This window comes from Kryptolebias marmoratus, linkage group LG16 (genome assembly GCF_001649575.2).
Source record: "Kryptolebias marmoratus isolate JLee-2015 linkage group LG16, ASM164957v2, whole genome shotgun sequence".
Lineage (NCBI taxonomy): Eukaryota > Metazoa > Chordata > Actinopteri > Cyprinodontiformes > Rivulidae > Kryptolebias > Kryptolebias marmoratus.
Window position 1 is genome coordinate 6,000,706 of NC_051445.1, and position 12,278 is coordinate 6,012,983.

At 38.3% G+C, this 12,278-nt stretch overlaps 2 protein-coding genes across 4 annotated transcripts; one reads left to right on the forward strand and one right to left on the reverse strand.

Moving 5' to 3' along the window:
* Positions 1-756: 756 nt before the first annotated feature.
* Positions 757-6,026, forward strand: LOC108240327 (signal-regulatory protein beta-1-like). The gene is made up of 4 exons (XM_017423715.3): positions 757-1,059; positions 2,283-2,714; positions 4,803-4,889; positions 4,969-6,026. The coding sequence occupies exons 1-4, from the start codon at positions 804-806 to the stop codon at positions 4,998-5,000; spliced, it is 807 nt and encodes a 268-aa protein (XP_017279204.2). The 5' UTR covers positions 757-803; the 3' UTR covers positions 5,001-6,026.
* A 215-nt stretch (positions 6,027-6,241) lies between these two features.
* Positions 6,242-9,291, reverse strand: LOC108240341 (free fatty acid receptor 2). 3 transcript variants are annotated; one of them, XM_017423733.3, is made up of 2 exons: positions 9,030-9,291; positions 6,242-8,165 (listed from the first exon to the last, which is right to left on the reverse strand). In XM_017423733.3, exon 2 carries the CDS (start codon positions 7,921-7,923, stop codon positions 6,889-6,891), a length of 1,035 nt encoding a protein of 344 aa, XP_017279222.1. In that variant the 5' UTR covers positions 7,924-8,165; positions 9,030-9,291; the 3' UTR covers positions 6,242-6,888. The 3 variants fall into 3 exon arrangements, with proteins under 3 accessions (XP_017279222.1, XP_017279221.1, XP_017279223.1); XM_017423732.3 differs by lacking the exon at positions 9,030-9,291 and adding an exon at positions 8,755-8,816; XM_017423734.3 differs by lacking the exon at positions 9,030-9,291 and adding an exon at positions 8,755-8,811 and having other exon boundaries at positions 6,242-8,162.
* Between the last annotated feature and the right edge of the window lie 2,987 nt (positions 9,292-12,278).

Consider the following 12,278-nt stretch of genomic DNA (forward strand, 5'->3'; position numbering starts at 1 on the left):
GCTTAATCAGGCATTTATTTAGGTTTAATTTTTTTATTTGTCCCTCAAAGCTAAATGTTATTAATTTTGTGTTTTCTTCTGGGCCTCACTAATTAGTGGTTTTACATTAATTTGAGGATAAAATATTTATTACTGCATTAAAACCACCGCTCATTCAAATTTTGCTCTGTGTAGATTTATTTGGTAGCATATAAAAGACTTTAAGCCATAGATCATGCATAATATGGTTTCAGTGGTGATTGAAGCTTTAATTCCTGCAGATTAATCAAAGATCTTTGTCTCAGGTACAGAAGTAGTCATGTATTTTTCATTCTAGGCCAACAGATAAAATATAATAAAATATTAGGCAGAAATGTATTTGTATAATTTTGTTTGTGAGATTTTGTTCACATTTCAAGAGGACTGTGAATTTTTGAGAATCTAAAAATTCATGAAAATCTGAATCCACAGAACTAATAGAAACCCTTCAGTTTTTTATTTTAGTATATATTTTTTCTGTTCATGATAACACTCTTGTTCTAGCTGTAACAATTACAGAAGAAGTGCGTTTACAAAAAGATTTCATTATCCTCACCTTTCAGAGTAACTCTGACACGTGTGGCCCAAAGGGATCCGTGACATCCTCCTTCTACAAACCTCCAAACACACACATAACAAATCCCAGTTTAACCCCTGATACACATTTAAAGTTTCTGTTGTTAAAGTATCTTGTATACCACATTGTATTAATGTCTCTGTCTTTAGGCCTGACAGCAACACCAGAGGGACTGAGTGTTGGACAGTACCCTCCATCTCTCACTGTCATGCGGGGGGAAACAGCAACCCTAGGCTGTCATTTTAAAGTCGAATCTCTGAAGTACGGGGTTCAGTGGTTCAAAATGAAGCCCGGAAAGCAGCTCATCCCAAAGTCATCGAGGCAGATCTTTGTGGAGAAGAATCAAAGCTCCTCCCTGGTGATCCCTGAGGTAACACTGGAGGATTCTGGGTGGTATTACTGTGAGGTGAATGTCCTGCAGAAAGACCCACAGAGAGGAAACGGCACCGAGCTCTGTGTCCTGGGTGAGAAACAAATAGGTGGTTTCAGAAATGAACATGCCCGCAGTTCATTAAACTTCTCTGGGTTTTAGGGATGCCGCCATGCTGGTAATTATGTCTCATTTGTATCCTCTGTGTACCTGAGCCCCAGTGTAAGTGTGGACCATGCATCACCGTGAAACGAATGGCCAGGCTCAATCTATAAAAATTCAAGTCGTGAAATTCCCTTTGAGTTCATCTTTTTGCCTGAGCAGTTTCATGACAGATCTAGAAATAATCACCCCAGCACGATTCGCAGTGCCTTGTATTGATCTTGCCCAGGGAATTGAAACTCACCAGAAAACAAGGCAGGGAGGGATGGTCAAATTATTATGTGGAAATCCTTCATGCGGAAGAAAAGCTTTCTTTTGATTTCCCCTGAATGCAATGTTGTTTACAGCAAACACTAATATTCTGTAGTTTTGCTCATTTTATTCTTTCTTAATACTTCTTTTAATGTATTCTTTTATATTAGATGGTTATTTTCAATTTACTAGTTAATATGTTGTTTGTTGGGCTTTTTGTAATCTACTGTATGTCTGAAATAATCACAGTTAAAATGCTTTAAGTACTAATATTAGGGGCTGCAGTGAGATCCAGAGTAAGAATTAGTTAAGCTTAAATCTGGTAAATGTTTGCTACCTTTTTCTATTTGTCCTAAATTGTTTTTGTTTTTTTGTAATGCATATTTATGTGGCAGAATGCTACCTTTAACCAGAAAACTTTCTCTATTTGGCATAAAACTGGAAGCAATGGTTTGAATAAGCTGAACACAGAAGAATTTCAGCAACTTTTTGCTCATAACTACCAAAAAACATCAACATTTAGTCGCTGCCATTATCAGCTTGTTTTAGAGAAAAGAAAAAAGAAAGAAAGTATTATATGCTGTCATCATTGTAAGCACCCATGCAAAATTTGTTCTCTGCATTTGACCAAGCATAAATGTGAGATACTCACAAGTGAAGCAGTGAGCAGCTATTTAAGCACCCAAAGATTAGGTGTCTTGCTCAAGGACACGGCAACATATGGACAGGGCTGGGAATCAAACCTGCAAAGTTTCCCTTTGTCTTACCACTGCTCCACAGCCTCAAATATTAATCTTTTAAAAACAGATTACATTCCAGCACACCTTTGCATTCTTGTTTTCTGGATTAAAGTGATTAAATCTAACAAACTGTCTCTGTTCTGTATTCTCCTCTCAATCTTAGCCCCTCCTTCTGCTCCTAAAATATTTCTCCAGATTCCTTCAAACCCACAGACCGATCACTGGGCTCTCATTTGTCTCACTGGAGGATTCCATCCAAGTAGGGTCACCCTCACCTGGACCTACCACAGCGCTGCAGCTGATATCGATCACCTGTCAGATGCCAATTGCACCGTCCCTGCCAGCAACTCTCATGGCAGCCTGCCGGAGCCCCCAGCTGACGGAGCCCTGCTGTCTTCAGATCAGTTTGTGAAGTCTGCTGCTGCACACCAGTCACAGTGTCTCCTGATGACGGACAACCACAGCCTGGATGTGTATCTGTTCAGTGGCATTATTCTCCCCAAAAAACAATCCATGAAAGCTGGGATAACGTTCACGTGCTGGGTGAAGGACCACCCTGCTATGAATGATTCTCTGACTTCTTTCTTCACTTGGGGTAAATACAGAAGAGAAATTAATTCATCTATTTTATATAAACAGCTGAAATTTGTATGAAGTTGTTGTTTTATTTAATTTTTTTTTTCACATATCAAATTCACTTTTAGTAGTTTGCTTTTGATCAGTGTTTTTGAATCATAGGTTTAAAAATTGCTATGTATGTTACTCTGAGAAATTGTGCTTATTATTTTACATTAGTGTGATAGATTGCTTTAAATATTTTGATAACTGCCATTTGATAGGAAGGCTTTCTGCTTTATGAATTACTCCTGTAAGTGAAGAGCACAAATCTCAGCAAAAGCACTTTAAACACAATGAACAATAATAGCATTTTATGATCTTTCTTTTTCTTCTACTTAGTTGAGATTTACAGTTGAATTTATTGAGTAAACCTGAACTTTAAAGTGGCAAACTTTATCAAAAACAAAGTTGAATTCACTTTGCATGATATAAACGATTTAACCCATTAATTGCTAGTGTATTTACTCACTGTTGCTTATATATGCATGCTGTGGGGGGTTGTTTGTTTTGTTTTTTGTTTGTTGTTTTTGTTTCAAAACATCAGCTTTAAGTCAGGAAAAAATGATGGTGATGTGAACTAAATAAGTCTATTGGTTTGATAAAAAAAACACTGCATAAAATATACTAAAATGCTGCTATATGACACTTTTAAGTTTGCATGAAAATAGCACAATGTGACTTTGAAACTGAAACAAATTAAAGGCCTAGCATTCCTTGAAGGAATGCCTATCATCCTCTGCCTTTCATGCCAGAGTTTTACAAGAAAATCATCTTATGATGAGCAATGATAGAGTTGTAGTCGTTTTGGTCAAACTTTCAAAATAACTTTAGGTGCAATCTCAGATTACAGTACATGTTTTGAATGACTCTCAGCTACTACCACATCAAATTTAGCTCAGTATCTGTAAAACTAATTGAGTTGGAGGCTGTTGTACATTGGCTAATGTCAGTCATCTTAAATTGAACTGACTCCAAAAAACAAATCAGTTCTAAATGTATATCAAATGATTAAATTCTGAACATTTCATAAAACATAAAACAACACTGCTCAATGGTTTGTGAGGTATTTTGCTAACAGACAGGCAGGGGTGACTCCAATCATCAGAAATCAGTTTTAACAAAAGATCTGACACAGTGAGTAGCACTTAAAGTGTGTGGTAAGTGAATCAGCAACAAGAGCACCAAATTTTAGCACAATATCTGTAAAACTTAGAGTCATTTTAATCAGTTGTAGATTTAGATCCTATGAATACTTTCTAAGAGTTTCATTAAAATTTGTCCTGTGGGTCATGGGATATTCTTGTAACAGACAGATACACTAACAGATACATGGGCAAAAATACAAAAAGACGAAAGGCAGGCGATAATGAGGTGATTGTAATTTTTACAGAACTGCATTCTGCCACATTAACTCAGACAAAACCTAAAAGAGAAGAAAAAACTGAAAAATTAAACCTAAATCTGCCATGGGGAGATGAAGTACAAAAGGAACCTCCAGAAAGAAGTCCATAGTAGAGACACAGGCCAGCTGCCTCCAGTTCTTATCAGCGCTAATTATTTGAAACACACACACACACACACAGAGGACCAAGGGAAAGCGACTTATTTACTAAAACATTTTTATCAGCCAAATATTTTCTAATGCAGTTAAGTCACTCCTCTCAAAACCAATAAATAAACTAAATGATTTCCAAGTTTTTTCAGCCCTCTGAGGAGTCTTAGCAGCCAGTTTTTACAGAATGTGTAAATTTATGTTAGTTTTCTGTTTGCCTAAAGGCTGTTATTCCAAATGACACGTAGCTCCTTGGTGACATGGTCTCTCAGACTACAAGCTGCTTGCGCTGTCTGCTCTACTTTGCCGTTAATCTAGTTCAGACACTGATCATTCCAAGGTCTTAGATTACCTGCAACGCAGCACAGTTGAACAAATTTATGTTTTTTCCAGTGTACATTTCAACACTCATCCACTCAGGGAGGAGGAAACAAGTTTATCCACCAAAGCCATGAGCCTCTCGTGTTTTTTAGTGTCTCTCTCAATAGTTTCTTTTCTTTTTTTACTTTTCAGATGCTTCTCCGAATGAACTTATCACATATCTGAACATCCTAAAGTTGTGTTTCCTCTCTGCAGCGACTGTTGTGTTTTTACTGGAAGGTGAGACCTACTTAGCACGAATTACAGGAAGCTATTAGAAAAAAAACGTGTTTAATTTGTGCAATCTTGTTTTCCACAGCAGTCAAACATGCCTGGGTGCAGCGAAAATGATGCCTGCCATGCGGGAACAACAATTCTCCCTGCCTTTGGCAAACACGGACACGTGCGTGCACGTGCACGTACAAGCCCGCTCACATGCAGGGCTGGTTTTTTTCTTATTGTCTTATCATCGTAACCTATCACACACACTGTTAGGAAAAAGTCAACACTGATGCAACAACCAATTACTGTCTTTCAGGAAACACAAAATGAAATAGGAGAGGAAATAAAAACTGGACTGCTGGTGTTCAGAGTGGCTCATTTCAGCAGACCAACCTTTGACAAACAGCTTCATACAAATTCAAGTCCAGAGACATCACCAGAAAATAGATTTTGAACTACAGATAAATGATTTTCAAAGATGCCTCTCCTTTATATTTGATGTTAGTTTCTCACACTTTAATTCTTGATGTTTGCTGTGTGCTCATTGGTCCATGTGTGCATAATTTTTATTTTATTTCTTTCCTGTCCTCTAAATCCTGACTCATTCCTTTCCGCACATCAAAGCTGATTATCTGTAACTTTGGATTTGTTTATTGCATCAGTGGCTGGTAGCCCGATCATGTTAGTCATTCACTGGTGTTTGTGTGCCACCCCCCCACAAAAAAAAGAAGATGCCTAACACATTTTTTTATTCATTTGTCAAAAAAAGATGCTGTGATTTGCTCAACGTTTGTAATTTGTACAAAACGGGATTACAGGAGATAGCAGTGCTTGCTTGTGTAGAAGAATTGTTCATGTTTGCGTCATGAGGGGTGAGAACTTGAGTCATGCGTTGGAGGAAGTTTATATTAAATTTAGTCGTGACCACTAAAACTATTGCCAGAAATCATGATTATGACTCTTAAAGCATCAAAATAAATCTATAGTATAACCAGATTAGTGACGTCCAAAACAGGCTGTCTTTTTGCTGAATAAAGTTTTTTATTACTCACATTTAATCCTTTTTTTCTTTTACCCTTTTTAAATTGTCTGCATCCTAAACAACATGACGGATCTGATGACGTCATCTGAACGACGCAGTGGGAACAAGTCACTGTTTATCTCTTCTCTCCCATGTACTCACAAACACAATGACTTCTTGTTGAGTTCTGCTCCTACCAAAGTTAATAATTGTTTTAATATATGATTATTGGATTTATTTATGAAAATTAGTTTTGCTTTGGAAACTTTTTCTTTCTCTTTTGATGTATGGACTCAAACAGCGTGCACAACGGTCTTTTCAGATCAATATACAAAAAACTCAGTCGTTAATTATGTAAATGCTTTTTTATATGATTTGTGTACAAAAATATTGTTTCTTTTTGTTTTACAAGACATTTAAAAAATTTACAAGAACAATTACAAAATACAGATAATTGTGATTAGATGTTTAAAAATTGTTGCAAAACATAAGTACAGATAGCTTTTTGAGGTTGGAGAAAGTCTTGTTTTTTCAACACCTTAGAACCTTCTTTCTTTTTTTGCCACTGCAGCATAATGAGCCTCTTGCTGCAAACAGACAGCATATCATGTTTGTGATTAAAACAGGAAAGAAAGCTTCATCACTTTTTGTGAAGAAATAACTGCTGAAGCTCTTGCTTAGGTGTTGTTTTCGTGCAATCTCACTGTCACAACACCTTACTGAATTATGGGAGTTATTATGAAACCCTTCAACTTAATGCAAGAAATACCTCTTTTATTTTATGTGACAGTTCAAGGCAGCCTGTCTCTGCAGCTTTGCACAGTACGCTGCATTGGAAAATTGATGCGGTTTTCTCAGGCAAACAGAAGGTTGCCTCGAATCAGAAGTTCATCAGAGAGTCAAACAAACCGCGTTGCAGTGTTTACAGCCAAGTCATTTTCATGTGTGTAAAAACATAAACATGGTATTAATTTCCTGCTTGCAGAGATAAAGAAATTAGCGGAAGCTGCTGCTCCCCGTTTCCTTCCTGTCAGTCCTGATAGCATTGATCTCCTCTTGTTTGTATTCCTTATCTTTTTCAGTCTCGTTAATTCCCCCCCACAAAGGCTGGAACATGTGACAGGACAGGCACCTGCTGAGATGACTTTTAACCCCTTCTGTCACACTACTGACAGTTCCTCTCACGGCAGATGAGGAGAAGTAGAAAATAAAAGGGTCCAGACATGCATTGAAGGTGCTGCACAGCAGGGCCTTGTCTCTCCATGCAGGACTTTTTTTCATGACGAAACCCACAATGTGTGAGACGTTGTAGGGGCCAAAGCACAAAGCAAAAACTAGCAGTGTTCCCAGAGCCATGCCAATGGCCCGGAGGCGGCGGCGGCGGTCAATGTGCTGCAGCTTTGACAGGATCCGGATGAAGTTGATGTAGCAGAAACTGGAAATGAGGAAGGGGATGCAGAAAAGCACCACACAGAGCTCCAGACGCACAGGAAGCAGGACCCTTAGCTGCTCTTTGGTAAAATTTTCATAGCACACCTCACTCTTGATTTCATTAGCGACAGAGGTGGAATTTTGGTTGGCTTCTCCAATAAATGGTACAATAAACACAATGCTCAGATGAAGGAAGGAGAACATCCAGAAGAATATGCTGGCAGCAACAGCATACACTGGTCGGCGCTTCAAGGTGTGCTTGATGGGAAAAGCTACACCCAGGTAGCGCTCAACGCTGACAGCAGTGAGGAAGAAGGTGCTGTTGTAAATTGTCATATAGAAGACAAAACCAGACACAGGACAGAGGGCATAGGGCAGCTCCCACTTCATGTTGTTCATGGCCTCCTGCATCTTGAAGGGCAAAAACAGAAGGAAGAGGAGGTCAGAGATGGTCAGGTTGAGGAGGAGGATGTCGATCGGTGTGGCTCTATGCCTCACTTTCTTCAGAAAGGTGTAGAAAGCCAGGACGTTTGCGGGAAAGCCCAGCACAAAGGTAATGATGTAGACAGAGAGGCACAAGCCAGTGTGGCACTCCTGCATGATGTCGTCAGTGTTAATCTCTCCGAACTGTCAGGGATTGAGATGTGTCACGTTATGTCCTTGACTCTGACTCGGGAGACGAATAGACTGCCGCACAGGAAGGTTTGATCTATCAGGCAGTCCGAAGCACAAAGGCTTCTTATAGGGTCAGTGGCCTGGAACAAACCCGACAAGACAACGTGGTTTCCCTGTCCTCACCAGTAACCCAGCACTCATCGTCTCCTCAAGGGCTCTGAGCTCTGCTGATAAGAGAGAATGGAAAGAGATTACCACACTGACAGCAGAGTATTTCAAACTAGATCTCATTTGACACTTGGATTAAAATATGCATTGCTATACTGTTCAGACATTAAATTTCAGCTAACACTAGAATGGCTTTCAGAATCAAACAGTAATTCCTGTTCTTTATACTCTTTCTTAATTTCTTTTCTTGTCTGTGCCTCAGAATATATTGAGATAAGTGTATTATCTCATAATGGTCCTATGAGTTTGTATACAACCCTAATACAGTGTTACTGTGTGCTCCACGCTGTAAATATACAGCAACGATGCTTTTATAATTAGCTTCCAGAACATTTTATTAGTTTATGTTCAAATAGTAGATATGTTCTGAAAATGATGACCCTCATAAATCTATAATAAGTTAACTACACCGGAGAAATTAGTCTCTTAGAGCTTCTTGGAACACTTTGCTGTCCTCACAGCACTTTTATTGTCTTTATTCTCCATTTTTTGTGGACAAAATACAAACTATAGACAGGTATAAGAGGGCAAACCACATAAATTAATTTTAAAGAGTGTTGTGTATCTAAAAAAGCTACATTTCCTTACCTTTGATGTACAGGGCTGCATCAAGTGACAAGGCATCACTTGTGACTGAAGCCTGGCTCTTATAGTCTAACAGGAAGAGGAAGTGCTTTTTTTTTACTATTATTTTTACTTCCTTACAAGAAAAAGTGACGAAACCAACAAAGTACACCAAATGAGGCAACCTGGAAACCTCCTCTTTATCTGCGATGGTAAATTGCCAGTTTATCAAATCTACCCACACAAGATTCCCATTTTCAATAAGGGTAAAAGAAATTACAGAAGTAATTGTGGCTTACCTTTGCTGCTAGTCTCCTGGCACACCACCATGTGGTGATTGCTCTGTTGTTTTGTTTGATCTCCTCTGTGCACCAGCCTTCAGCTTCAATCTGCCGTTGTCTCGCACAGCCCCTTATTTACATGATAATCTAAACATTCAGTGAAGATAATAGAAATTATTATTAGAGAGATACTGCCCCAGTTTATCTCCCACGTTCGCCAAACACAGTTTCCCCGGTAACAGCTGGCCTTTCTGCACCATGACTGCCACAGACGGTTTCTGCAAACCCGTTTGATTGTAAGATGTTAAATCATGTTTAGTTGTCTGTGTCGAATGTTTTTTTTTTCTTGAGCGTCTCCTAATCGTTTGACGGGTGGAAAAGAGGTGCCCTGCTATCAGAGCCGTCCCTCCCTGAGCAGCATGTGGTAAAGGCGGCACGGTTAGCTATATGGTTGACAAACAGAGGCTTGCTGTTTGGATAGGGATATACGTCACAACATAGATAAAATAATTAAATAAACCATGGATGACTTGTTATTACTCCAAGGAGACCAATCAGGCTTACACTTTGTGGGAACATTCTGTATTCTGCAGCTGAAAGACTCTCAGGGATGTCAGATGTTTTTATTTCTTTGCGTTTAGCTCAAATGGGAGCGACAGGTCAACTCCATCTTAAATAGGTGACGCATGAAGCACAGTTGCCCTGGTTAATTTTTACAAAGTCACTAACACAGGCTTTTGAAGCTGTAATGACTCAGAGTCCTTTTCATGTTTTCCAAAGTGTGTAATCACTCTGAGGTAGTTTCACTTGAGAAAAGTCTTTAAAGAGTCGATTTGCATGAGTTTCATTTACTTTTCTTAACCTTTCTTCTTAGTAGATATTAATCCTTTTTACCGTGTCACTAACTTCTAGTTGCTGCTATTGATCCTATTTAAAAAAAACCTTTTTGCCCCGTAGGCAAGTGAACAAACACAAACTGTGGTTCTGTCTCAAGCACGCCGCTCACGTTAGCACTCCTCGCATAATTCTGGGCAGTCACAGTGCATTATGCAAGCTGTTGTGTTCCACTGAAAGAGTTGGTTTTACAGACTGACATCAGGGAGTTTCAGAGATGGCTGTCTCTCTGACCACAAACGTTTCTGTAACCTTGGTGATATTTCATCATCACGGCACGACAGCACACATCAGAAATTAAACAATTCAGCCTCTTGGCAAAGAGAGAAGAGCAAATCAAAAGAGACATGTATGCATGGTCCCATTTTGCACTTTCACACTTCATATTTCACTTTTTCTTATCTTCTAAAATGCCATGTGAGTCGTAAAATTGTTTTTCACATTAAAGCTACCCCTGCTGCTGGTGGAACGTTTTATTTGCAGAACTGATTACGTGACATCTAGTAAGCACGTTTTGACCAGTAAACAGATCTTGTTTAGTCATTGCTTTTAACCACAAAAGTTTTTTTGAACATTGTTGCTAACGCTGCTGGTATTTTGACCTGAATATTTTGAAACATTTTCAAGAAAGATGGAGGAGCTTGTGGACCAGATTTTAAGGCGGCTGTGGTTTTGTTTACTTTGAACTTTGTCTTTTTTTTTTACAAACTATTTGGTAAGGCATCAAAAATACTGTTTGGGTCTAGGTTACAAATGCTTTGTGAGGGTTGGGAAAAGAATATTCTTCTAAATTTACAACTTTTTCAAAGCTTTGTAGCCCATCAGAGATCTTGCATGCACTTTTTCCACTGAACTTGTTTTGCATTTATGTTTTGTATGATTTTTTGTTTCTGGAATGTGGCCAAAACAAGAAGATGTTAACAATAGTGACAACATAAAAATGAAAAATGAGAAAAGATGTTTTAAAAATAATAAAAGTGACAGAATCAGTAGTTTGTAACTTTGATAGTAGCAATGAAATAAAAAAGGTCACATTAGTAGAACGTGACAACAGACCAGAGAGGATTTCTGCCGAACATTCAACCCAAACACAAGAATAAGAAATGAAAGATTTTAGGTCTTCACATTTTAACATATTGCTGTCACTTTGGGGCCATTTATGTTTTATTTCTTACTGTTGTGTGGCTCATCTGCTGTTTCACAAACATGCTTTTGTTCCTTTGTTAGCAGCAAAGACTGAACTCAAGGTCAGCAAAAACCTAAACTATTGTAAATTAATCTTGTTAAAAGTTAAAAGTCTTTTTTTAATTATGTTGTTTCTTTTGTTGTTGTTGTTTTACTTCCTTTCAACCTGTTTGTAATAAAAATTGAATCTTCATTAAACTGTCAATCTGAGCTTAGCTTCATTTGATAAGGCCAAACGCTTTGATAAAACCGCATCTTGTTCCTTTTAATTTGGCTACAGACCCAAAGAAGATAGATTAGCATCTCAGCAGACCTTTAGATCAATGGAAACTGATACCGCTGCGCCATCATAAATAAGTTCTAATCGAACGTGGGACATGAAAATGTGCTAAACTAAACCGAGTCGTGTGTGTGTGTGTGTGTCTGACGTGAGGAGATGTTTAGTCATGTTGGTGAAATACTGTGTTAGACTATATTGTGTGTTTTGTAGCTCTCAGAGTGAAGCTGTAAATGAGAGATCTAAAGCTTGTTTTGGACGTAAAGCTTCTATCTGGTGGTCTCAGGAGTTTTCTTGTCACCACAAAGCCAAAGCTGAGAGAGTATTTGAAGAAAAGGTCATCTCTGTTTGAAAAACCCTCTTATGTGCTTTTGAAACGGCGACATAATTTAGAGTGAAGCAGCTTTATTAGAACTAGCTGTAGTGGGTTGACCTTTGGCATTAAAGAAGCTGACACATTTTCTCGGGCGTATTATTTGTACTTCTAATTGTGCAAAATAAAGATTTAGCTTCCAGGCAGATGTTGCAGCTATGTGTTTAACGTTAAGAAACCTATGGGGTTCCATTAGTATGGGGTTCCATTAGTGCCAAAAATATGTTTATGTGTCTATGTAAGCCGTGTATGTAGCATGCTTATGGGGTTCCATTAGTGCCAAAAATATGTTTATGTGTCTATGTAAGGCGTGTATGTAGCATGCTATGTATATGTAAGGTGATATGTAAGGTGATATGTAGCATGCTATGTATATGTTAGGTGACATGTAAGGTGATATGTAAGGTGATATGTAAAGTGATATGTAAGGTGATATGTTAGGTGTATATGTAAAGTGATATGTTAGGTGATATGTTAGGTGATATGTAAAGTGATATGTAAGGTGATATGTAAAGTGATATGTAAGGTGATATGTAAA

Coding starts and splice junctions, on each gene's coding strand:
- LOC108240327 (XM_017423715.3), top strand. CDS start 804: ATGCGGGGGGAAACAGCAACCCTAGGCTGTCATTTTAAAGTCGAATCT. Junction 1,060..2,282: donor CACCGAGCTCTGTGTCCTGG/GTGAGAAACAAA, acceptor TCTCAATCTTAG/CCCCTCCTTCTGCTCCTAAA. Junction 4,890..4,968: donor TGTTGTGTTTTTACTGGAAG/GTGAGACCTACT, acceptor TGTTTTCCACAG/CAGTCAAACATGCCTGGGTG.
- LOC108240341 (XM_017423733.3), bottom strand. CDS start 7,923: ATGCAGGAGTGCCACACTGGCTTGTGCCTCTCTGTCTACATCATTACC.